The 27,450-nt window shown below is 35.7% G+C and overlaps 3 protein-coding genes across 3 annotated transcripts; 2 read left to right on the forward strand and 1 right to left on the reverse strand.

Moving 5' to 3' along the window:
• The first annotated feature begins 9,492 nt into the window (after positions 1 to 9,492).
• Positions 9,493 to 12,743, forward strand: LOC135125703 (uncharacterized protein K02A2.6-like). Its single transcript, XM_064051359.1, has 2 exons — positions 9,493 to 9,828; positions 9,906 to 12,743. The coding sequence occupies exons 1-2, from the start codon at positions 9,493 to 9,495 to the stop codon at positions 12,741 to 12,743; spliced, it is 3,174 nt and encodes a 1,057-aa protein (XP_063907429.1).
• A 192-nt stretch (positions 12,744 to 12,935) lies between these two features.
• LOC135125704 (uncharacterized protein K02A2.6-like) lies at positions 12,936 to 13,666 on the forward strand. The gene is made up of 2 exons (XM_064051360.1): positions 12,936 to 13,151; positions 13,202 to 13,666. Exons 1-2 carry the CDS (start codon positions 12,936 to 12,938, stop codon positions 13,664 to 13,666), a joined length of 681 nt encoding a protein of 226 aa, XP_063907430.1.
• Positions 13,667 to 24,822: 11,156 nt separating this feature from the next.
• LOC135125705 (craniofacial development protein 2-like) lies at positions 24,823 to 25,548 on the reverse strand. The gene has a single exon (XM_064051362.1). The coding sequence runs from the start codon at positions 25,546 to 25,548 to the stop codon at positions 24,823 to 24,825; it is 726 nt and encodes a 241-aa protein (XP_063907432.1).
• Between the last annotated feature and the right edge of the window lie 1,902 nt (positions 25,549 to 27,450).

Raw genomic sequence — 27,450 nt, forward strand, 5'->3', positions numbered from 1 at the left:
ATTATAAATTGTGAAATGATGGAGAGTTTTTCTTAGTTCTAATAAGTATTATTTAAATTGAATAGATTCTCATTTGGAAATTTTAAAATAGCAATTAACAGTATTAACGATTTAATCTTAAGCATTGATTCTCTTTGAAAGTTAACAGCGAAGTAATTGTCGTGAATTCGAAGATGGAAAGCGTCTTTTATGTTGATTTTGTGTTATGTTTGATGAGGTCTTGAGCTTCGATTTTGGAACGCTTATGCTCGGACACATATCTCAAAGCGAAGTGTGTATCGAACAACATTTTGTGTTTTTGACCTTATTTAACATGTGTTTTAGGTGTTCATGCTCTGCAGTTCCTGACCTTACCTAACATTTTATCTGCACACGTTTTTACTTGTTACCAGATATTTTTTGTTTTGTAAATCTTTGCTAGTTTTTTTCATGTAAATATTTTGTTGATTAATGCTTGCATCATATAAATTTTCTGACGTCCAACCTTAATCTCAAATAAGGATTATTTGCTGTTTAAAACTCCGCGAGAGTGTATGGAGAATTAAATGTTGTTAATTGCTCCTTTTTGGGAACTTTAACACTTGTTGGGTTGTAGTTTAATATTAGAGTCATAGAGATTGAACATGTAAATAGAACTGAGGTAAATAATGCAATGCAACACGTGGCGGAAGCGCAGTGGGCGGTTTCTTGTTGAACTGGTGGTCGCGCTATTTGAAAAAGGATGCAGGCCTTGAATAGAAGTCAAGAAAGGTCCAGATGACGTGACGCTGTCGAACCACGAATTTAAGACCTTAACGACCTGCTCGTACGGCAGGTGCTTGCGATAGAAAAGAATCACCGTTGTGGGTAGGAGGACAGCCACGACCAGGAGCCCCAAATCCTGCACCTGCTACAACGCCATCTACGGGTAATTTTGTTGTGCTCGAAAATGAAATTGATATTTCGATCGCCACACTCTTATAGCGACTCGGGTGCTGCCATCCATTTTACATATGTGTAGGGTTTTAAAGTATTTGTTCGGTTTTCTATATGTGTATGTCTGTCTCTTTCTTTCATGTTTTATATGTTTCGTTTGTGTTGTATTATATGTGGGTGAAAAAACCTTAGGGGGTTTTTGGTGCTGAGAAGCACTCGACTCGCACGCAGTTTATGCTCACTTGTATGAACGACGTTCACAGCCAAGGCCAAATTTTAAATTTTTGAATTTTCAAGTGTCAATTTAAGGCGGGAAGTTTGGGTTATCACTTGTCAAAATACATTTCTAAGAACTTGTTGTGGCAAACATATGCATGATCGAATCCATAAAGTTAAGGGGTCCGAGGGGATTACCCATTTTTTGTGAAAAACAGATATACCTCACCTGCGATAGCAGATGTGCTACCTGTGTTTGTGCTGCTCAGTTTTTTGGCCAAATTCTGGTGAGATCTACCCATTGAATTATTGAATTTTGTGGCAACTGCATTACAAGGTTGTTGGTGGGTGGTTTTCAGGGTTTGTTCATAGGGTTTTTCCCCCTGAGGGACTAATATTTGGTTTTGGCTGTAGTTATTGGTGGGATTCTGAAGTTATCATTACTCAAGTTTTTGCTTAATAGCGATAAGTTTCTTTGAACGCTGGTGCGGGAGGTGTCTAACTGCGCCGTGACACATTTATCTATTCGTCCGGGGGTTTTATATTCCTTTATATTTAGGGAGTTTTGGTTTATTTTCTTGTTTTTTTTGGCCCTCAGTGGGGGTCGAACTTGGGGGTTACTGTAGGCGATGAACTTTAATTTATTGTGAGAAGTGTTACAACTTTTACTTTATTAGGAGAAAGAGTGACAGTAACAGCACTTTCGATATGCCGATTAAGTGTGGGAAATGCTCTAAGCAGATAAGTAGACAGGAGGACTTCATCTCCTGCACTAAACACTGTGGTTCATCTTATCATGTTTTATGTGCTGGTTTTGATGATGATACTTTTCAGCATATAAAAAATAATTAGAGTAAACTAAGGTCATGGGGGTGTAAATTCTGTAGTGTGAATATACTTTCAAACATTAAGTCTAAGGCATTACCATTACCTACATCGATGACTGTGGATTCTATTGAAATGGAGGCCATAGTCACTAGAATTATAAGTTCGTATGTTCAAACGGTAAATAATCAATTATCTGAGGTTCAAGAGGTAGTTTCTAAATTGTATGATGAAAATACTAAATTACGCAGTGAAATTAGTGATCTAAATAAACCTGTATCTAGGCTGTCGAAGGAATCTACAGTAACTAATGAGGAGCAAAATAATAAATTATGTTATGCTGAATCACTTCGTGAAAATTCCAAAGATATTATTATTATAAAACCAAAAAATAAAGATCAAACTGTGAGTAAAACAAAATCTGATGTTATTGGTTCTATAAATCCGGTGAATTCCTCGGTTCAAATTCGCAATTCTGCTGACTATGTGGTAAAAGAGTCTAAGGTGCTACGTCCCAGAATTCGTATTTCAGGTATTTCCAAAGATGTCGGTGAAGATAATGTGATGTTTTATGTCACAAGAATAATCTGGATATATCTCAAGCCCTTATCGAAGTGGATTATCCGACTTACAAAAGAGCTCTTAGTATCGGCCATTGTCTTGTTGGCCTTGTCCTTGTTGTGCTGGTTTACATGTTGTTAAGGACTGTAATGCTGACATCTTAAAATGTGTAAATTGCTTGCCTTTGAAAGAAAAATCTAAAACTGATAATATTGTTGTTGAACACGCGGCCTGGGATTACAACCTGTGTACTGCTTATAAACAAGCCGTTGATAAAATCAAAATAGATGTTTTCGGGCGAGTGTTCTAGCAATCAAATACTGATGCTAAGGTTCTATCTTTATATTATCAAAATGTGCGCGGTCTAAATTCCAAAACTACTGAATTTCTTCATTCCTCTTATACTACAGATTTTGATTTCATAGCTCTTTCTGAGACATGGCTCCATAAAGGTGTTAATGATTGCGAATTGTGAATTTCTTAAAACTAATACTACTAGAGGGGGTGGTGTTATTCTAGCAGTAAAAAAATTCACTCATTTCTTCTGAAATTAATTTACTTCAATCTCCTTTTAAAGCTTTTCACTTTATTGATGTCTTGGCTGTTAAAGTTTCAGATGGAACATTCAATGTTATAATTTTTGTCATCTACATACCGGCATCTCTCTCCAATGATTATTTTCGTTCTGTTTTTGATGCTTTCTCTTCTTTTCAATTAATATTCAATTCTGATGTAATTATTGTAGGTGATTTAAATGTACCTGATTTTATATACATGGCTGATTCTAATTGCGTTTCTGGCAAAGCATTACCTTTGTTAGATTTCATGAATTTTATGAATTTGAAGCAATACAATAAAGTGTTAAATGTAAACAACAGAGTACTCGATTTAGTGCTGTCAAATAAAAAATGTTGTGTCGTGAAATGCCTAGACCCATTTGTAGAAGAGGATATTCATCATCATTCTCTGTGTATTTCTGTTCCATATAATATCTATGATAATGAGTCCATGATGGGACGTTGTGATACTACTTCCTATAATTTTGGTAAAGCGGATCTTGTATCTCTGTATCACCGAATTTCATTGGTCTTTTCTTGTTGATTGTTCTAACGTCAATGTTGCTTGTGATCTTTTCTATAATGTTTTATATGATCTGATGGATACTTTTGTTCCCAAATACAAGCAAAAAAAGTATAATTTTCCTGTGTGGTTCACGCCTCAAATCATTCGTGATATTACTAAAAAAATCATATAAGGAAAATATACATTAAATATGGCAATCCTTGTGATTTAGACGCTTTTAAACAGCTAAGACGATCAATTAAATTAGAGATATCGAAGGCATATAGGCAATTTATTCCTGATACTGAAAGTAATGTTCAGCTAAATCCTAAAAAATTTTTCAGTTCGTTACACATAAACGAGGTGGCACTAACTTACCTTCTAGCATGACTTATGGTGCGACTAATGTCTCAGGTGCACAGAATATAGTAGATGCCTTTGCTGGATATTTCCAATCAACGTATACCACAAGGGTTGATCATGAGAGGGTTGATAATATGCTAACTACTGTTGGTAACAGCATTGTAATGACTGAAGTTAGTTCTGAACATGTTATCAAAGCGATAACTAAACTGAAAACCAATCATGTCAAGGGCCCTGACGGGTTTCCCGCTTTCTTTATAGCAGATTGTGGTGGAGTATTATCCGAGCCTTTATCTATTATATTCAATTTGTGTATTCGTTCTGGGGTATTTCCGAATATTTGGAAGTTGTCAAAAATTATTCCTATTTACAAAAGTAAAGATCGTAATTATGCGGAGAATTATAGACCTGTATCGCTTATTAATCATTTTGTCAAAATATTTGAGTGTTTAATTTATGATCAGCTTTATTTTCAAGTCAGTAATTATATTTCACCTTACCAACATGGTTTTATGCATGGTAGATCTACTGTTACCAACCTTCTTTGCATTACACAGTTTATTGCTGATTCGATTGATGGCGGTTGTCAGACTGACGTAATTTACTTAGATCTTTCGAAGGCGTTTGACAAGTTGGATCATACCCTATTAGTCGACAAACTTTATAGTTTTGGTTGTTGTCCTAGACTTATTAAACTATTCACTTCCTATCCACATGAGAGAAAACAATACATACATGGATACAATTCTAATGAATTTTGTGTTGGTTCTGGAGTGCCACAGGGCTCGGTTTTGGGACCTCTTTTGTTTAATCTTTTTGTCAACGATATCGATCTTCGGTTAAATATTAATTATTTAATGTATGCGGATGACATAAAATTTTTTTGTAAAATTCGGGATCATAATGACTGCTTGCTTTTACGAAACAATCTTAATTCAGTTATTAGATGATGTTTTCATAACAGGCTAGTTATAAACCAGGACAAATGTGTAGTTATGACGTATAGCTTAAAGAAAGATCTCATTGACTTTGATTATGAGGTTAATGGTACAGTACTTCGGAGCCTGCTACTGTTTCAGACTTGAGTGTTATTTTTGACTGTAAGTTGTCATTTGTAGAACATGTAAATTACGTCAGAGCGCAAGCCTGTTCGACCTTGGGATTTATTATTCGAAACTCGAAGGATTTTTGTGAGAATCGTACTTTAATTCTTTTATTTAATGCATTTGTGAGGAGTAAACTCTTATATGGTTGCACCATTTGGTTTCCGTACTATGCCGTACACATTGCGAGTTTGGAACGTGTATTACGCAAATTTCTAAAATATCTTTCTTTTCGGGAGGATGGTACATACCCTATTATAGGTTTTCCTCAGGGTGATTTGTTACAACGAGATTCAGTAATGAGTTTGGTGGACAATGTTAAAAGAGCTCACGTTTTATTTGTATATAAGATATTAAATGGCTCTACTGATTGTCCATTTATACTTTCTAAATTGTGCTTTAATACCAACTCTTTTGCATCGCGTCACTATAACATATTTTACTTGCCAATCCTAGAACTAATGTATGTAAATTTTCACCTCTTATTAATATGTGCAGATATTCCAATAACGCCCAACGTTTAGTTGATTTCTTTTGTGCATCGCTTCATGCGGTGAAGTCTCTGGATTATAGAAGAATCTAAGTTAATAAACCATAACTTGTTGTACAATTGTGTTTTTAAATATTCTATAATTGGGGCTTGCCCTGTGGAATATTTTCTAATAATAATAATAATAAGAGAGTGAACATGTGCCTTGAACAGAATTCTGAACAATTTCAACATTTACTGCGATGTTTAACTGCGACATATTTGTTTCTTTTTGTCTTAATGAATTAGTTTTATTTTCTTAAAACGTGAAGCGTTTAGGCAACCAGTTATCAGTTATACACAGGTGTGTGGTCCATGTGTGATCTTTGTCATGCGTCCTTGGGCATTTAGTACGGATCTCCGTACAATTAAATCGGAGAGGCGGCACGTTTACATGACCTACTGCGACCCTATACTCATTTATAGAAACCCGGTCAACTCGAGGTTGTCTCTTTCTTTCATGTTTTATATGTTTCGTTTGTGTTGTACTATATGCGGATGAATAAACCCTAGGGGGGTTTTTGGTGTTGAGAAGCTCTCGACTCGCACGGAGTTTATGCTCACTTGTATGAACGACGCTCACAGCCAAGGCCAAATTTTGAATTTTTGAATTTTTCGCGGGCTTTTTGAACTTTATATCACTTGTCAAAATGCATTTCTAAGAACTTGTTGTGGCAAACATATGCATGATCGACTCCATAAAGTTAAGGGAGCCGAGGGGATTACCCATTTTTTGCGAGAAACAGATATACTTCGTATTGTCTACCTCTACTGAGAACTGAGATTGGCAACTGATTAGAGCCCATTTTCTTTTGCATCGTCAGCAAAGAAATCGCCCTTTACCGTGTATCCGACGTACCTAAAAATATTATTGATTAAATCGTTATTCATTATCATTAAAAAGAGCGTCATACTAAGCTCTTCAGTAAAAAATTATGGTCATACAGTGGGCTTTTTCAGTGTTAAGAAATGGCGAGTGGACAGGTACTTCATGTCGATATGACAAAGGTCTCACGTATTTCAGATTCGATGATAATAATAATGTTGTCAGCTGGGGAACGCAACTTCGTGAAGGCGTTTTGGTGGGGTTTTAAAAGCTGTTCTTTTTCTAAACACCATAAATGTTTCCGGTTTTTAATTTTTCTAAGAGTTTGGACATTGTACAAGTACGAGAAATTGACCGGTATGAGTATACATCGAATTTTGTTTTTGGGGTTTAAGATTGGAATAATGATAGTAGTCGTTAGTTCAGATATCGTTGAAAAGATTGAAAAGGAAAGCCTTCCCGGTGGGGGGATTGGTAGGTTTTTGACAAAAATCAAAAGTATGTATGTTATTCTCGACACCCAAGGAAAAAGAGGGTAAAAGATTATGTAGGTATGTATGTTATCTGGAATCTCGACAAGACTGAAATCGACTTGAGTGATGGAAAAGAGGTTTCTGTGGGATAAAAATGTAGATAAGCAGTTTACGTTATTTGAGGTGGTTTCGAATATTTGTGCGAAGAAGATATGTAATTTCTTTATTGTCATCGGTAATGGAGCCATGAAAAATTGTTGTTTACAATATTAAGTATAATAAATTAAAGTTTAACTCCATATTTCAATAGAAAGTTAAATGTCATTAGTTACTACTGACTTCCAGCGGGATCAATCCCTTTATTAGTAATTCCACTAAATCGTTTCCAAGAACTGTTCATGACTTTTTCTCAGACCTTCCTGCCATACATCTTAGAATGTTTTTAAAAACTTCTTTGACACCACCCAAATTTTTGTATGTATTTTTTTGTTTAGAGTAATCACTTGTACATAAAGACCAAAAACCCTCAATTCCTCGAGCTTGTTGGAACGTTTGGGCCACTCATCCTTACCTTCTGTTTAAAGTGCTGGATGGAAGGTTCTTCTTCCAGCCGATGAAGTATTTGTAGAACTGGACAACTCTTTCGGCATTCTATACAAATACATTTAAAGTAAAATCTTGGTGTATCTGTAAAAACTTATATTCTGTCGTACAAATAACTTATGACAGTTGGTACATTTTTATGTCAAATAGCTGTATTCTATATTTCCTCAATAAATAACATAACATTAAAATGTGTTTTATTTAAACGTAAAAAATCTGTCAGGTGTGGGATTCGAACCCACACTCCCTTCCGAGAATCAGAGCTTAAATCTAACGTCTTCTCGGCCAACCGGACTACAATTAAATATTTTATTTATAAATCTATATTTTCTTACTAAGACATGTGCCCACCGAATGATCGCTGTGTGCACGACGCTAGTTGAACCCGACGACAAGATGATGACAAACGTTCGATAAAAGTAATGGGGTCCTGGCTCACATTTATTGAGCTAGGAGCCCCACTATATCACTACTCCAGTTTTCTAAAAATAATTATATAGGAGTATATAATAATAATCATAGGATAAGACGAACTCATGTCGATTATTTTCTATAATTGGTTTAAGCGGTTGAACATGTTCAGCTAGTTTCGTTGTTCCAATTATAGTTTAGAAGATACATTTTTCTTATTTTTTTTTAATATTTGGGTTTTAAAAATTCAAGGGCAGGTGTTGTGAACTATCCTGTTTAATTATTGGGGTTGCTGCGACAACATGTGTGTGTGTAGTTGGGTAAAAAGCGAGTCCGAAGTTTTAGCTGAGTTGCATTTGCATTTCCGCGATTGCTAAGTATCGACGTAATCAAAATTAAGGAGTTCATTCCATTACTCCGCAACTATAGCCGGTCACATGACCATAGTTGTCACTATATAACTTTTGTCTCGCACCTGAAGGGAATTAGTAGTAGACAATGAGTAGTAGACGATTAGTGGACTAGCAACCGAATACTATAGGGAATAATTGTAACCGAATCCGTACCCACGACATTCTTCATCAATAACTTGGTATACGGCACGAACTGTTTAATTGCCAAACCCTACGCGCAACACAATATTTAGTTGAGAAGTATGAGACGTTCTAAGAGGGGACTAAAAGTGTCTTTCAGTGGTGAACAAGATAAAAATTGAGACGGAGATTTGTTAGAAGGTTGAGATACAGTGTTAGCTATATTGCAGATGTGGGAGGGAATGCGAAATTATGCGTGGTGCTACACATATTAGATATAATGATGCATAATTCGACGGCGAATTGGCGAAAAGGTTCTTCTAGTGTGGGATGATTCTCAATTAATTGGTCAACGATTTGTACAACCGAAAGATATATACGTATACGATTCTTAGACATTCTAGCAAACATTATAATTTTTGCACCAACAATTTTATCGATAGCAATAATATATTCGCTTAATTTGGTTCCTTCGAGTGAATTATTCATGATAGTGTTCTTTTTTTGGAAAGTAAATATAAGCTGTTGGATAACAAGCGGCATGTTTCTTGTACTCAAGAAAGATCATTTAGACTTGCTTTTAATCCCACGTAACTTGAGGGATTATGATCCAATTATATTATTCATATCAAATATATCCGTTGCGAGTAGAGATTGCAACGGAAGAAGTTATCATCTCTACGTGATAAAGTTTTTCATTTCGCAAAAAATTGGGGCGAATTGAGAGAGTCGCCATCTCAAAAAGTTGTTTTTTCGAGACGTATCTTCGTATCACTCATGCCAAACGTCTTTAATAAAGATCTTAGTGGAGTGTAGACAATATTTATGTCTTTGAGACTTATTCATTTTAAGTTATAGCACCGGATAACAGATTTGGAAGTAGAGAAGGGTGGAAGTAAATGAAGCGAAGTGATCAAAATTGTTATGACTCTCTATATTTTGTAGCTCTATGAGGATGTGGACAGATAGGTTAAGTAAATAAAGATGGACGGGTGTGTGCAGGCATTTTCAATACCTGATTAATAAATAGATCAGAGTTAATACACAACGATATTGGCGACGAGAGAGAAAAATGAATGCCGACCAGCTCAAACTACTTTTGGACACGCTACAAACACAGCAACAAGCCTTAATAACACAAATTATTACGCAATTGCAACCCGGAAGGCAACCAGATACTTCTGTAAATTTTTCCAGTATTGCACCATTTGAAAATTTCGATCCTCGATATGAAAAATTCTCGTGCTATCTGGAACGATTCGAAAATTATTACGAAATGAAAGGCGTTACAAATGAAGCGAAAATTGCCCAACTTTTATGTGTCTCCATCGGTTCAACCCATTACAACAGCCTAACAGCATTTCTTGGCCCTGAAAAGCCCATCAAAGAACTGGCGTACAACGACTTGGTTAAAGCATTCAAACAAATGCTAACTCCAAAAAAGAGTGCGATGTGTCGCAGCATTATTTTTTAAATATTTTCCAGAAAGAACGACAAACTGTGGCCGAATACGTTGCTTCACTACAGAGAGATCTTGCTGACTGCGAATTTACGGTGAAATGCGAATGTGACAAAGTAATATCCGTAGCGGGAGTGTTCCTAAGAGCTCAGTTCATCAGGGGTCTGCGTGATGATTGGTTACGTGAGCAACTCTTACAAGCTAATGTCAATACATTTGAAGAAATCCTCACACAAGCTACAGCTCTTGAAGCATCAAAAATTGAAAGTCAACAATTAACACAGCGCCATGACACCAGCCAGCAAAGCATTGACACAAATAAAATAACTAATACCAGAAACCATTTTCGAAATCGCTCTCACTCAAAAGGTAATTACAGATCACCGACTCCAGAACGAAGAAGTGACCAGTCACGACGCCGACTTGACTACCGAGCACTTGCAATTGAAAACTTGTGCATTAGATGTGGAAGAGATAACCACAAGGCAGATAAGTGCCGAATTGACAGAAAGAAATTAAAGTGCGAATCCTGTAAAAAAGTTGGCCACATCGCAAAAGTCTGCATCACAACGTTGATCTCAGCGTTACATAATAGTCCTACAGTACACACAGTTTCTCATGAACAAGCTACCAGTTCCAGTTATGGCATTAATAAAGTTGAAGCCCTTGTTCGACAAGGTGAAATTGTGGACTTGTATGAAATGGTCGCAGATTCAGATAAGTACATTATTACAGTCAGATTAAACGGGAAAGCGCAACGTTTTGAAGTCGATTCCGGAGCTAAATTTTCATTATTAGCAGAAGATGTTTTTAATCGTTTAGATTTGAAAGTGCCTATTGAGAAGTCACAAGTTGCTTTTCGAACGTATTCCGGCAATATAATCCAATCAAAAGGGAAAGTTCACCTTACAGTCTCATACCTAGGCAAAGAAATCCAGACCGAACTCCATCTTGTACCACAAGGTCATGATGCGCTTCTTGGCCGTCAATGGATAAGAGGATTAGGTATCGACTTACAACAACTTGATACAGCAAACAACACTCCAGTTTTCCAACTTCAGGCTGTAAGTTCGCTAGATGATATTCAAACGAAGTTTGCAAGCATTTTTCGAGAAAAAATAGGATGTGTTCCAGAATTTACTGTAAATCTCCACCTCAGAAAAAATATCAAACCTGTATTTACCAGAGAACGTGATGTGCCATATGCACTCAGAGAAAGAGTAGACAGAGAACTGGATTCTCTAGAAGCAGAGGGAATAATTTCCCCAGTAGCCGCTAGCGATTGGAGTTCACCACTGGTAGTAATTCCAAAACAAGATGGTGGCATCCGATTATGCGTTGATTACAAATGCGGAGTAAACGTGAAATTGATCCAGGCCAACCACCCAATACGACGCATTGACGATGTTCTTAACAGCCTTCGCAATTCCCGTTATTTTTGTAAACTGGATCTGTATAAAGCCTATCTACACCTCAGGGTTGATGAAGAAAGTAGCAAGATCCAGACAATTTCAACCCATCGAGGTACTTATCGAATGCATCGCCTGAGTTTTGGCATCAAAACGGCTCCATCCGAATTCAACAGAATATTATCTCAGATTCTCAAAGGACTGCCAAAGACTGAATCCTATTTTGACGACATAATTATACATGGAACAACAGTAGAAGAATGTACACAAAACTTAGATGCCTGTTTGCAAAGACTTTCGAGGTACGATCTTCACGTTAACAAGAATAAGTGCATATTTTTTGAAACGAAAATTGAATATCTTGGTCATATTATCGAATTTAACAAGGTAAGCAAGTCTCCAGCAAAAGTGCGCGCCATTCAAGAAATGCCACGACCTTCCAATGTCGATGAAATCAGAAAATTTCTAGGCCTTGTTACATACTATTCACGGTTTATCCCAGATTTTTCTACGAATTCCTATCCACTTCGATGCCTGTTAAGAAAAGGAGAACCTTGGAAATGGACAGCAAGCTGCGAATCAGCGTTTCTGAAATTAAAATCCGAACTTTGCAGCAACCGAGTACTCGTCCCGTTCGATCCTAATCAACCACTGATTTTGACAACTGATGCCAGTCCAACAGGGATAGCCGCAGTACTGAGTCATAGTACTGACGGGACTGAAAGGCCAATTTCGTACGCATCGCGCTCACTAACGACCTCAGAAAGAAACTACAGTCAGCTAGACCGAGAAGCACTTGCCATTATATTTGGAATAACTCATTTCTACAACTATTTGTTTGGCAAGCATTTTCTACTAATTACTGATAACGAACCATTATCACGGATACTCCATCCCCATAAAGCCCTCCCGCAAATGACTTCGTCACGATTACTTCGATACGCTTCCTTCCTCTCAGGTTTCGATTATGCCGTACAGTGTAAAAAAGGAAGAGAAAATCAAAATGTAGATTGCTTATCCCGGATTCCAGTTCAAAAAAAGGGGACGTCAAGTGATGAACTTATTGGCGAAGAAGTAAATCAAATATTTGCTCAACTAATTTTCCAGATTTCAAGTGAAAAAGTAACTTCTCTGACAATCAAGAATGAAACCGAAAAAGATCCAGAACTCAGAAAAATTCTTCACAAGCTCAGAAACCAGGCCGAAGATTCCGAATATACACTGCTGGATGGTATACTTTTCCGAAAAGACAGAGTCTTAATTCCAAGTTCACTACGTTCTCACATACTCAACGAACTTCACGAAACACACTTGGGAATCACAAAGACGAAACAGCTTGCACGACGTTATGTGTATTGGCCTAGCATTGACCGTGACATAGAAAGATTGGTGAAAGGATGCGAAAGTTGTGCACTAAACCAGTCAAATCCTCCGAAAGCACCACTTCATCCGTGAGACCCTCCAGAAGAAAATTGGGGAAGGATTCACATCGATTACGCAGGTCCATATCAAAATCACTATTTTTTAGTTATTATCGATGCTAAATCTAAATGGGCGGAGATCGAACCATGCTTAACAGCTCCGACTTCGTCATCAACAATAAAATTACTTCAAGAAACTTTTTCAAGGCACGGATTTCCAGACGTTATGGTCTCTGATAATGCTACAATCTTCACCAGCGAAGAATTTCAACAATTTTGCAAGAAATCAGGCATCTTCTGTAAATTTATCGCTCCAGGACACCCTGCTACAAACGGATTAGCAGAGAGAAACGTGCAAATACTCAAGAAACGATTAGCGGCAATGATCAACGAACCAGGATCAATCCGCATGAAAGTGCAAGAAATTCTTTTCAGGTACAGGGCAACGCCATTAAACAACCAGAAAACACCAGCGGAATTGTACCTCCATAGGAAAATGAGAATCCGTCGCGTTCTTTTCAAGAGGGGGAAAGAGTGCAAGTACGACTTTTCATAGCAAACAAGAATGTATGGCAATTTGGGGAAGTCAAAAAGAAATTAGGGAAATACCATTACCAGATTATGCTAGATTCGGGAAGAATGATAAAAAGACACGTCAACCAGTTGAAATCAACACTTGTGCAGAAGCCAGATAAGAGGGTGAGATTTGGTCCGACAGAATCTTTCGACATCCCAAGAATTCCAAAAGCGGCCGTGCGATGTCAACCTGACCCACAACCTTGTAATCTTCAAGAACATCCGCCAAATAATCCCGAATTGAATGATCAGCCAGCAGATCCAGAACGAACTAGACAAGAACTTCAACCCGACTATGACCAAGCACAGCAAAGGAGACCTCAGAGGTTAAGACGCAAACCCAATTGGACTTGTGATTACGACATGGAATGTTTCAATTAGGCGTTGTTTATCCGTTAAGTTGTTTTAATGTATTGGAATTCGCATAGTTTGTTTTCAAAGTTAGTATTTTGTCATTATCAACGTGTATGTGTTTTTAAGTTAAGTGGGAGAGACTGTTATGACTCTCTATATTTTGTAGCTCTATGAGGATGTGGACAGATAGGTTAAGTAAATAAAGATGGACGGGTGTGTGCAGGCATTTTCAATACCTGATTAATAAATAGATCAGAGTTAATACACAACAAAAATGTAGATGCTAAAACTTTCGGTCAAAATTACTTATTACATATTTTGTTATCAAGTTATTAAAAGTGTGTCGTGTTATTATTTGATGCAACATTCTACAAATTTATTAAAATAGCTATTACATTGATAATGGTGCTTACATTACCTTCGGTTTTGTTTCTTATCACTACTGCAATAATGTTCTGCACAATTTCGATTCTATTTCTAAATTCAGCTCTTTATTTCAAATCTTGGACGTGTTTCCGTCTTGTACTCTCTTAGTTTCAACTTACAGTTTAGGCACTCGGTAGCTATGAGATATAATTTTAGCTTCCTACATGAAATTATCGGCATACACTTCAATTCAATCACGAAATTTATCTATTATATACCACCAGTCAGCAAAACACATATTATGGTCAAACTGTTCCATTATGAACGTTTTATCAGTAACTCGTTTCTTTTTAAACAAATGGAGTTCCATTGCAGTGAATTTTTTATAATATCAATTAACTTTACATTCGTGTCAGTTATATTTCAACTTTAGTTATTTAGTGCACGATAACCGTGCCTAGAAGTTGTCAACAGGTAGAGATACCAGCGCATACAAAATACACCTTCTTTAGCTGTTTTTTGTTGTGGTTAATTATTATCAGCTCTTTAAAAATCCAGGAATCACAGTTTAAAATTGTTGCTACTTTGGTTCTAACAAGTTTAACGATATATATTTGGTGCTTTTGAGTGAACAATTTGTTGGCGAACATCTGTATTTAGACCGTGTGTTCGCGAACATCTGCGTTCAAAAGTTTATGCATTTAAGCCCTTCACAGAACACGTTTCTACGAAGAACAACCATCCAAAGACAAATTATATTCTTGATAGGGCGTGTGCACTCACAGCTCACGCAATGCTGGCCCTAAACATAAAAGCAACTTTTCCACAACTTTAACATATTGCTCTCGAGGAGCATACAACAAAGAGGTCGCATTATATTCGTTCGACTTAAACTCAACATCTCGGTCTTAATTGCGATGCAGGAGCAAGTTGAAGCGAGCAAATATTTTGCCAGGCCGGGCGTGTTTGTAAGTTCGCCGGGTATTTTTTGATCGAGTGCTGGCGTATTCCCGGAGGACGCGACTTTAAACACAAAATATTTCCCCGATATTTGTCGTTTTATATTTGCAGTTCAATCTTGCCTTCTTCCCAACAATTTGCGGTGGATTCCCAAAGTGTGGGATCAGGAGTATGTTATTGCCTTCGAGATATAGAGCAGGCCATGGCGAGCCGCAGCCGCCTATGTTTGAATTGGCTCGGCTTTGGGAATACGTGAGTTCGCAACTCTCTCATGTGCACAACATATTATACAGAGGTTGACTTTAATCTTCTGCTCCTTGACTTCATAGAAATATGATTTGGGTTGAGGGGGCGTGTTCGGAGCACTTATAATAGATTTATTCGCGGCCCGGAGACCTTTTATCGCCCCACTAAACAGCCCTTTCATTGGATAAAAAAAACAATCGCCGCTTGTTCCGCAAATGCTTGGATGCCATTTTTCAAAAGGAAAATAAAAAAGCAGAAATTGATGTTTGCTACAGTTTAAAGGAAGTCGGATGATCAATCAAGGCGAAGAGACAATCAATCATTGGGTTATGCGACGGTGGACACATTTTTAAAGAATCATCCGTGTCGGATCCGGTATTTAGAAAATGTCAGTGATTAAAACTTTTCAGAGGATTGATATTGATTTTTAACACTAGTGGTAGTAGTAATTATTAAGTAATTTTTCACGAGTCAACAGAATCTAAGCAACTAGCAGTCGAGTTGAGTATTTGAAATATACAAATTATTGTAAAGAAAATTTTACTAAATGTTGAAACCGCTCACAAACGAGATCATAAATTAACTTCTCGTGACTCTTGTATTCGAGAAATAAATCCTTGTTCGTGAATTCGCAATACAGCAACATGTGAAGTTGTTTTCTTGTCTTGCAAATCTTTGATATCGTTATGACAAAGCATAGTAATCTTATGAGAGTGGAGGATCCTTACTGCATCATGTCATATAAAGGCAGGAGCAAATGGTAGAACAACTTGGAGACGACTCTACAAATAAAAAAAAATAAGAGAAAGAAACTCCGTTCGTTGAGAAATGGTAATTTCAAACTACATAGATAACAAAATGTTATACAAATGTTATAAATGCTATTAAAATTATTTGAAACCTGTCTGAAAATAAATAAAACAAACAAGGCCTTTTTGGTCAGGAAAAATAAATAGTTATTCTTTTATTTTATTATTAGTTTTTATGGTATTAAAGGCGAGATTTAAAAATGTTGTTTATCGGCCATCTGTTGCATTTTCAATCATTATTGAAAAATATTTAATATTACGATTATCTATATTATAATGATATATGATGTTTAATCACAATAAATTTGTTTTTTATCATAAGTTTTATTTTTTAATAACATAGGGTACGAAACATTTAGGCCACTAGTTATACAGATGCGTTTGGTATTTGTCGTGCGTCCTTGGGCATTTGGTAAAATAAAAAGTGATAGGCGGCACACTTCCATGACCTTCTTCTACCCTATAATCATTTATAGAAATCCTGTACTTTTTCAAAGAATTGTTTAACAATGTTGATCTTTTTCTACCATTTTCTGTAAAACCGAATGCTTTGAAATTTTATAAACGTTTTAAGGTTATCCTAAGCACCACTGGAGATTAAAATGTACCTACATCTTTTCAAAATTTTGCTGAATAATTCAAATATAATTTTTGAACCCATGTGAATCCAACGATGTATGATGAGTAATACCATAAAGACCCAAAATTTTTTAAGGTGTCGATAAAAGTAGTTATTCTGACGTCAGTAAACCATTGTCTATAGTAATCATTGACATTCTTTGAAAATGTAAAAATTTGGTTAAGATGCCATTAGATTCTAGCGAATAATAATTGGTAAAATCACTATTCGTTCTTGTTACATAGTTAAAATTGTTCCAACTAAATTTTCTCTTTTATTAAGAACATCATAAGAACTGTACGCTGTAACAATAAATTGAAACAGTATAATATTATAAAATACACGCTAAACTCTTTAATTTTTGACGTTCGTTGTTTTATTTCGAATTTTCCTCTAACTCTATTACAAAATACATCGTTTATTTTAATGTTAATGATACGTGACTCTTTTACAATGAGACTTCGTTAGCTGCAAGCTGTATCAACTGAACCGTTTCGTTGTATTCAACGGCTTATCAAAGTTAGTTTTTATGCAGTCAGTTTAGTCGGAGTCTATTAGCGCAGAATTTTATCGCGTGGGCCCTATGCCAAAAAGCTCTTAGTAGAAAAACGCAAGGGCGCGAGCAACCACTCGGGGTGAATTTTAACTTTTTGTTTTACGACAATAACGCTTAATATGAGTCGCACCCAAGTAAAAGCACAATGTTGAGCCGCAAATAAAAGCGACTAGAAAAATCTTGAAATTTTGCCAAATCAGCGCTGAAAAAGGACTAAAACTAACTGAGTCGGCGTGTACAAACGCAATAGTTTAAATGAAAATGATTGTTAAAATCTATCAAATGTGCTGAATAAAGAAATCAAAGTGGGATTTTATACCACGGCAATGGGCAATGCATGCAAGAAAACACTTAGATTTATTTTGAGATCCATTGGGAGTCTTTTTATCTGATGCTGACTGCAATCTGTAAATATTGCCTACAACCTTGGAAAAAAACTACTAGGAGCGTGATCGATTTAATTTGGTTTGGTTATTTGCTGCAATAAACCGAAGTTTTCCCAAACTCGCATCACATAAAGTGTTGAACTAATGAGAATTTGCAGATATAATAAATATTTACTAATATTCGCAAGTTCTAGCGCTACCGAAAATTTCGAAGTTCATTTTTCTAGTGAATTTAAAAATTTTGATTTTATTTTTATAAGACAGGAAACTTTTATACTTTTATACTTTCATCAGTTCATAGAATGAGTTTTTAAAGTAAAGTAGATCTAGTAACTGTGCCCGGAATTGGAAATAAACGAACTTAACTTAAGTATGTGCTACACAAGGACAGTACGAAAGTAGTAACTTTTTTAACATAAGAGTGGTACCAATGAAGAAACTGTAAAAAAATCAGTCTAATGACAAACATACAAGATTGTCATAATAACAACAAGAAATACTTGTTGCTACACACGTAAGATTCAGTCACATTAACAGTAATCGTCAATAAACTGGGAAGAGGTTATGAACTAATGTAATAACTGCTGTTTGCAACAATATTAAAAAGTTATAATAAAATATGTTGTTAAACTGAAGTTGAGAGTTTAGTTTAACAAAGCAATAGATATAATTGCGAACAAGTCAATAAAGTTTCTAATTTAATTTTGCAGGCTCATTCATGATTTAACAACAATTCAGAAATTTCTATTCTGGCACATGTACTATTGTAACTAACAGGATATTTATTACATCCAACAGTATTATGTAATGTACTGCTATTAATTAAACTCCAATACCAGTTCTTTAATTATATATTGATTTTACCATCTAAATTTCTCTCTCCAGTTCTCGTTAACTGTGTCTCCTTAATTAGTAGTAAATATTCCTGATACAGTTCATTTGTACTTAATGAATTAACATTCTCAAGGACATTTCATTGTCTACTCAGTATTATAAAGCAAAAAATTGTTATCAGCGTTTTCCAAAAATGATAAAATTTGATTTAGCGTATTTAATTTTTTTTATGATAACGTATACAAGTTAAAATAAAAATATGTGTGGACTGTTAAATTATTCAATTCAGTTTTTCCATAACAAGATTTTATCAGGGACACGTGTATCAATTAGAACAGGTGCAGTATACTTCAAACAACTACAGTATTGTATACTCAAAATTTCGGGATAATGAGGTGAGAATTGTATCATTCAACACATACATGGTTTATTCGGCAAATTTTTAAAGGGCATTTGGTGAGTTAATGTTGAGACATATAAAATTTGGCAACAATCGGTCCAGTAGTTTTGGAGAATATGTGTCTAATAAAAGATGGCGGACTGACGACAAACGGCAGATAGAGAGACGAACGGAAAGAGAAGACCTATTGTTTCGTACTCTAGGGTTAATGAAATGTCTAGAAAAAACTTTATCAGTGACATAGTTTTCATTTCTTAATTAAATATGCAAATCATAAACATTCAAACTTGTCAAAAATCCAAAGGAATATTTATTATTGCAATATACCCTTTAATGATTTTAATAAACTCATTTATAAAAAATGTTTAAAAAAGGCAGTGTATGAGGTACTCACGGGAAAAATTTTTGAATAATTAGTTTTCTTGTTATGATTCAATACACATTCAGTATTTAAAAAAGGGCATGAATGACGAATATACTGCTTCTATAATTAGTACATTTGAATGAAACTGCTGGTAGTTCATTTTATGCCACCTTCCCCTAATCAAATTATTTTGCTTTTCCAAACGGCTTCATTAAAATTTTTATTGTTCTATTTAAACCCTCGTCCAAATGCGCTGTTAAACACTACATAAAGACTGAGGTAGATAACACCCTTCGTATTTGTTCCTAGTACAACGCCAATTTAATTAAATTTTATAATTGCTTTATCTGATTTATAATCTAAAATGTAGACAAGATATTAACAATACGCTTTAAAGCTTGATCCAGAGCTTTATTGGAAAATGTTTAACGACAATTAATTAACTCCAGTCAGCATTATCTGGGTTACCTCCCTAAAATTTACTACCCGTGTTTTTAAGCAGATAGCTTTACCATTACTTTAGGATTTTAAAAAACATATAAATGTTTAAATCTGGCCAGTAGCTTTAAGCAAGGGGCATTCGTCAAATGCTGCTTTAAATCCCTAATCCTACCAAGACGGTCTGTTCAAAAACAACTTCCAAAATCTTAAATTAAAAATTTCAAAGAAATGTGACTGTCAAGGAAACCGTTCGCTGAGCCGAACCTTTTACCTAGGGGTGTTTCAAGATCAAAAGTTAATCGGGGATAACGGTCCTTGCTTGTTTTAGAGACGACCAGCTTCCGTCATGCTGTAACACCCATGGTAAATTGTTCGACACAACCCGCCGCTTCCAATCAATTATACGGAAAATGTGATTTAAAACTTCGGCATCATAAACGTTATAAAATTTCAGACTCATAAATGGTGTCGATTTTGAGACCCGTTTCGATGTGTGTAGAACGACCATCGCCCCAATAAGTGCTCCGTTTAGTCAATTTCACGTTACGAAACACGCCTCCCTAAATACCATACTTGACAGCGTCCAGAACTGCAACTATATGACTGCGAGGGAATTTAACAAGGTTAGCGTGCGATCGATAAAAATCGTCGCTTAGTAAGTTTTGGCGCTCGACGATCAACGTGTTTTCTCATTGTCTTATTTAAGTTGTGTTCCTTCCGTTCCTTTAACTACATAGATTCGTTGAGTTTCTTATGCATGGAAAGTTAGTTAAGAAATTTAAGAATTTCTGCTCTTCTTACAGAAAAAAATCCTTCTATTTAGTATACGTAAGCATGAGAAAACATCTTTTGTTTTTATTATGTTTTGTGCTTAGTGTAAAGAAACATCTATGATACATAATTTATAAGAAAAAACATTTGTTAAATATTCTTTCATTGGACCGTGCTCTTATTTCGAGTACTAAATGAGTTCTAAATTGAAAAAAAGGAATTTGGAGTCGTTTTCCTATTGCTTATAAAATTAGTAAATATGTACAGGGTGTTTATTTTATCTGTTTACACCCAAATATTTCTGCACAGGCAACCCATTTTACGTATCATAAACAGCTTTGATTCATTTATATTTTTAAATAATAATTAATGAACGCATAGATAGCAATGATCAGAATCAAAATTATGACAAATTATTTCTGTCGGCCGAAAATTTTCGATTTTCGTTTGCTTTAAAATGTTTTCGAATTGTGAAAAAACAGACGTGCCATTAATATTGAGAAAGTGTGACAACAATTTTGATGCTGCTCTTCGTCTCTACGCCAGGCAATATCCCAATAGAAAAAGTCCCTCAAATCAAGTGTTTTGAAAACTTGAAAAAAATTTACGACAATTTGGGCAATTAAAAAAAAAAGTTAGAAACTGAACTGTAACAACTCCGGATAATGAAGCTGCTGTAATTGAAATTGCAGCAGAAAATCCCCACGTGAGTCAAAGACAGATTGCAAGACAAATGGAGATAAGTTTGGGTTCGGTTTTCAATATCTTAAAGGCAAACCGATTTCACCCATTTCCATGTGACAATTGTCTAACATTTAATAGAACACGATTTTATCCGACGGTTAGTGTTTTACGAATTCATGAGGGCTTACTTACGATTTTTACTTCCCGAGCGTAAGCAAGTCCGTCGGCCGACTCTCTACTTTTACATTTTCTCCACCTTTCATCTCACCCTTAGAAGACGAAAAAATAGGTATCCCGTTTCCGTCTATCTGTCCGTCTGTCCGTCTGTCGGTCTGTCCGTCCAGACAGATAGTCTCCGAAACTACTGGACCGATTGTTGTGAAATTTTGTATTTTTATTAGAAATATCATGTAGATGGTACAACGCTGATCAAAATTTATCTAAGCATCCCCACCACTAATGTGATGACGTCATTTCAAAATTGTACACAGTAAGTGGGTTTTAAATTGTATAAAGTAACATAGTTCTACACATGTAGTTTATGACTCCGAATTGAGTTTTTACCCGAAACGTCCAAATTGAAAAAAAAAATCAAAATTATGAAACAACATTTTGCAATTTAATTGCGAATTTGAAAAACCGAAGGCTTTGAAATCTTGCAGATGATTTACAGTTATGATATACAGGGTGTTATTGAAATACATGGAAACAAAAAATCTGGTGAATGTAGGGAACGTCAAATGAACGTTTGTTGTTTTAGTAAAATTTTGAAAAGAAAATTTAACCCCTATCCAAACATTCATTCCTCCACTGATAAATAATGGTTTCACGAAAAAATGTGAAACCTAGTAACTGAAAACTGCCGAGGTGTAACTACTGTTGCTATTAATTTATTGCTAGCAACAAATAAACAATGACAATAATTAATGAACTGACAATTAAAACTTCAAAATCATAATTTAATCAACCATAAAATGAAACAAAACGTAAGGTATGCAACTAGAGCAAGTTTTCAAAATGTCCACCACCATTTCGTATACACGCTTCCGCACGTCTAATCAATGATTGTTGCCTTGTTCATGTAGAGTTCTCCACACCACAAAAGGTGAAACTCCGACTCGGTAAGACGATCGTCTAATGCTTATACCTGGATCGTTTTCAACGACATTCAAAATTTCTTCTTCGGCATCAAGTGTCCGTTCTGTCCTTTCACGACCACGATCACTAAAACGAGGTTGAAATTTCCCATTTTCTCGTAGACGCTGAACAACGTTAGCAAATGTTTTATGATTTGGCAATCTTCGTTCGGGAAATGCTTCTTGGTATAAACGTCGAGCTTCCAAGGAGTTTCTTAAGGCTTGTCCATACATCAGAACCATGTCAGTCATTTCAGAATTAGAAAAATTCATTTTGCTCTTCCAAAAAATTGCAAAAACGTCAAAAAATGATGGGCTAATGAATGTATTGTCATGTTAACAAGCAACAATTTTACCTACTTTAAATTACTATAGTGATCAAATTTACCTTTAACATTTTTGGAATCAGTAGCGCACACGCAAATTTTAACAGATTTTCAATCAATTTTATCTCGAAAACTAAAGGATTTTTATTAGATCAATATTTGATGCATAAATTCTCTACATCATGACCAATTATCTTAAAAAAAGTTTCCATCTATTTCAAAAATACCCTGTATATATATAATCAATAAACCTCTTGTACCTTTCGGTGTCGAGGTAACAAAAATTTCAATAATTCTTAAGAAATTTCAACTAATTAACAATTCAGAAATACTAATTACAGTGTTGAAACGTATTATTTTATATCCCTGATAAAACTTTTCCACTCTGTTCTGTCCCTGCACCGTACTGATGCTTGTTGCCAGGATGTGTTATTCCTTACCAGAATCCTACTTATGGTACCGTTCCAATCTGCTCTGGGTCTCCCTACACGCCTCTTTCCTGTTCCTCTTGCTTCCCAGATTTTCTTTACCTGCCTATTTTCACCCATCCTGTTCAGATGCCCAAACCAGCGTAGTTGGGACTGTTCAATAATTCTAATAGCACTATTAACATTTAGCTCCTGTCTTATTGTTTCATTCCTAATCTTGTCTAGTCGAGTTTTTCCTGCGATTCTTCTTAGGAATTTCATTTCTGCCGCCTGTATCTTACTTTTTTGCTTTTCACTTAAGATCCAGGTTTCACTGCCGTAGAGGAGAGTAGGCAAGTATATGAACTTATAAACAGCGAGTTTTGTTTTTCGACTGACTTCTCTCTTGTTAATGAAACCATTCTTAAGACTCATGTAGACTCCCGCTGCTGCCGATATTCTCGCATTAATTTCTCTATCCAGTTTTCCATTTGAATCAATTATGGTACCCAAGTATTTAAATTCTGTTACCTGCTGGATTCTCGAGCTCCCTAAACGTATGTTTATTTGCTTATTTTCTCTAGCCACAACCATGGCTTTGGTTTTGTCTTTATTAATTGCCATTTTCGATTTTTCTAAGACCTCATTCCATTTGTTTAAGGAGTTTTGGAGTTGCTTTTCTGAACTAGCTATTAAGGTGATGTCATCTGCAAAAGTACAATTTCCGATTTGCTGTCTTTGTAGATGTTTATACCCGACTGTGGTTTTGTTGGTTTCTTCTTCGTATTTGCAGATGATTTCGTTCATGAAGATGATGAATAGTAGTGGGCTTAGCACTCCTCCTTGTCTAACACCCTTTGTAGTTGCAAATCTAGTTGATTTCATATTGTGGGCCCTAAATATATTCCAATTGTTTCTGTATAACGATTTTATGGCTTCTAATAAGTTGTTGTCGGTGTTATGTTTTTCTAGAGCCCTCCATATAAGATTTCTTGGGACTTTGTCAAATGCCTTTTGTAGGTCAATAAAGCATAGGTAAAGTTCTTTGTCATACTTCCTATATTTCTCCATGTATTGTCCGATCGTGAATATATGATCTTGAACGCTGTGGCCCGGCCTAAAACCGCTTTGTGCATCGTTCAGTAAATCTTCTACTGTTGATCTCAGCCTTATTTCCAAAATTCTTTCGTATATTTTTGCTGCCACGCTTAATAATGAAATCCCTCTATAATTTCCGCATTCTTTATAATTTCCTTTCTTATGTACTGGTATGATCGCTGCAGTTGACCAATCTTCGGGGACTGTCCTTGATCTCCATGCTCTTTGTAGTTTCTTGTGTAGATATTTAGTGCCAGTTCTGCCCATATATTTGATCATCTCTGGTTTGATCATGTCAATACCTGCTGCTTTGCCGTTTTTCAATGATTTAATTGCCGATGTTACTTCGTCTATGTGGATGTCGTTTTCTGTGATCTCAGCTCTAGGTTCTGATACCGTTGTGCCATCGTTGTTTGATGCTTCCTGATTATTTTCTGTTCTTTCGAGCAATTCGGTGAAGTACTCCTTCCATCTGTTGAGAATTTCCGTGGGGTTGTTGAGAATCTGTCCTTCTTTGTTAATGATTTGACTCATTGATTTGTTTTCTTCTTATCTCAATCGCTTTAGGTTCGCATAGAAAAGTTTTTGGTTACTTTTTCTGTTCTCCTCCATTTTTTCCCCAAATTCTTCCCACTCGTTTGCTTTTTCTTTTTTAATTGTGATTTTGGCAATGATTCTGTACGTTTTATATTCCTCATATGCTTCTATAGTCCCTAATTGGTGGTACTTTTTCCAAGCATCTTTCTTTTTCTTTACTGCTTCTTGTGTTTTTTTGTTCCACTAGTGGGTCTTTTTCTTCCTTCCCCCTGTTCTCACGGTTCCGCAAACTGACTGTGCCGCTTTATGTAGTATCCCTTTGTAGCAGCCCCACATTTGTTCTAGGTCGTAATCACTATCTCTATTTTCCAAATCTATTATCATTGTGTTTATCTGCCTCTGGTACTCTCGTCTTACTTCTACTTCAGCTAGTTTATATACTTTCGTGCTTTTCTTTGCTTTCTTGGAAGTTCTAATCATTCTTGGCTCTTCCTGGATTCCTAACTTCGCTATTACTAGGTAGTGGTCCGAACCGAGTTCAGCATTTCTATTTACTTTTACATCTTTTATTAATTTTCTGTGCTTTTTTTCTATTAGTACATAATCGATGATTGATTTTTCGTTCCTACTTTTAACTTCTCTTGTATATTTGTGTTCATCTTTGTGTTCGAAAAAAGAGTTTGATATTATGAAACTGTTGTTTATAGCAAATTCAATTAGTCTCTCACCGTTTGTATTCTTTGTTACTTCCCCAAATCTGCCCAGCGAGCCTTCTGTTCCTTCTGTAATATTTCCAACTCTTCCATTTAGGTCGCCCAATATTATGACAGGATATTTTGCCTCGTCGCAGACACTTTGGACGTCTTCCCAAAATGAATCTTTTTCGTGTTTCGGATCATTCTCGTTAGGACCATATAAAATAATAAGACTGTATTTTCGATCTTTGTTTATTTCCAGTGTTAATGACATAATTCTATCAGATATTCCAGACCAATCTAAAACATTTTTGTTTCTAAATTGTTTTTGATTATACAACTCACCCCCGCTTGTGCTCTTAAGTTTTCTTCCACCCCTGAGTATAGTATGACTTCTTCACCGAGTGTGAGTTCACCTTTCCCCTTTTGTTTTGTTTCGGTCAGCGCAATGAGTGTGACATTCGCCTTGCGAAATTCGTCCACCAGTTCTTATTCTTTCTCAGATAGAGTTCTAATATTCCAGGTTCCTACTCTTATATACGTTTTCTTGCTATTCCCTGAATTAATCATTGCCAGATTCTTTGCCAAGTTCGTCGTCATTTTCTCCGTTTTCTTAGATGCTTTCGGTTTTATGTCTTGGTATTCCTCTTTATTATTTTCTCCGTTTTGCCATCCCAGTCCCATATCTGCTTGTCTACGATCAGTTTCTGATATCCTACTTTGACATTTTTTCCTTGGTCTCTTTCGTTTTTTGCCAGCTTCCTTAGGTTGGCTTTTACTCTATTTTCTTCTTTGGTTAAATCATTATCAATAAACACCTTGGTTCCTTTGAGCTTGGATTTGGCTTGCATAATGTTTTGCTTATCCTCCCAGCTTCCCAGTTTCGCAACAATTATATCCTTTCCTAGTGTTGTTTTTATCTTGGTTGCTTCTATGATTTTAGCTTGGACTTGAATTGTACTTTGTAGGAATTCAGCTACTCCTTGTTTTAGTGGATCGTTCTGCATATCTGCGCCCTTGATTACTATATTGTTTTTCTTTTCCAATTTTTCTACCCTCATAAGTCTGGTTTCTAAGAGCTCGATACGTGTTATCATTTTCCGGTTTTCCTCTTTCAATTGTTTTATTTCGGAAATGTAAGTTGTTTGGTCTTTCCTTATTTGTTCAACTATCCCAATCAGTTGATTTAGTAATTTCGTGTTTCCCTCGATTCCCGCCATATCTACTTTACTTGCTTCCTTTTTTGCTTGTTGTTTGGGTGATGTTTTGTGTGCTTTTTTAGACTTCTTGGAGAGCACCTTATGAAATTCGTCTTCCCTTTTCCGTTTACCGTCGTCTGTTAGTGACCCTTCAGTATCCGACATTGGTTATTTTCGACAAACCTTCTCGAGCGGAAAGGCCTTCCCGCCACTTCAACAGTTCGGAGCAGTACGACCTTATCTCGGAGGGTTTTTTCTTCCTGCTTACTCTTCTTGGTTTTTCTTCAGTACTTCTTGTGTACTTTACTTCACACTTTGACTTCACTTACTTGAATTTTATTACCGTTATTACTCGATTAATCGACTTAATAACGGGATCGATGTTGATTTCATGTTATGATAAGCATGATAAATTTTTATTCAAAATATATTTACCTGGCCCCTCCAAAAAATTGATGACGTCACCTCAATTTTTTTTTTATAAATCGTTTTCGTTGTAGTCTGATCCATCAATAAATTTAGTATTAATTTTTTCATTTTTGTCATTATTTGGCATGACAGCTTTGTCATTTTTCTTTCCATGTTTGTTATGATTACTTATTAAAAAAAATTAAATTGGACGAAGACAGATAAAATGAACACCCTGTATACATGCCCTAGCTGTTGATTGCGACAATATTCTAACACACTTGAATAATGAACACAGACAGTTATTCATTCTGCAAATAAATTCAGTTTTACAAAAATCTCTCTATCATCCCAATAAAATTTTTAATTCCTATAAGTAATTTACTGAACTTAGGTTAATCAAATCAAAAACTACAATCTAGTGGTATCTAAAGCTGACAAAGGCAATTATGTCATAACACCTAATAAATATGACTACATTTCTAAATAATGGCACTTTTAATAAATTCATTCGGGATCCTACGTCCATTTTTCGCTCCACCTTAGAAGATACGTCCAACACTCTCAAT

This window comes from Zophobas morio, unplaced genomic scaffold (assembly GCF_036711695.1).
Source record: "Zophobas morio isolate AGI-343-1 ecotype UQ-CSIRO unplaced genomic scaffold, CSIRO_AGI_Zmor_V1 ptg000009l, whole genome shotgun sequence".
In the NCBI taxonomy this organism is placed as follows: Eukaryota; Metazoa; Arthropoda; class Insecta; order Coleoptera; family Tenebrionidae; genus Zophobas; species Zophobas morio.

Bases quoted from the DNA above. Each gene is read 5' to 3' on its own strand.
- LOC135125705 (XM_064051362.1), bottom strand. From the start codon at position 25,548: ATGTCATTAACACTGGAAATAAACAAAGATCGAAAATACAGTCTTATT.
- LOC135125703 (XM_064051359.1), top strand. From the start codon at position 9,493: ATGAATGCCGACCAGCTCAAACTACTTTTGGACACGCTACAAACACAG. The intron at 9,829-9,905 runs GTTAAAGCATTC...AATATTTTCCAG, and splicing joins AACTGGCGTACAACGACTTG to AAAGAACGACAAACTGTGGC.
- LOC135125704 (XM_064051360.1), top strand. From the start codon at position 12,936: ATGGTCTCTGATAATGCTACAATCTTCACCAGCGAAGAATTTCAACAA. The intron at 13,152-13,201 runs GCAACGCCATTA...GTACCTCCATAG, and splicing joins AAATTCTTTTCAGGTACAGG to GAAAATGAGAATCCGTCGCG.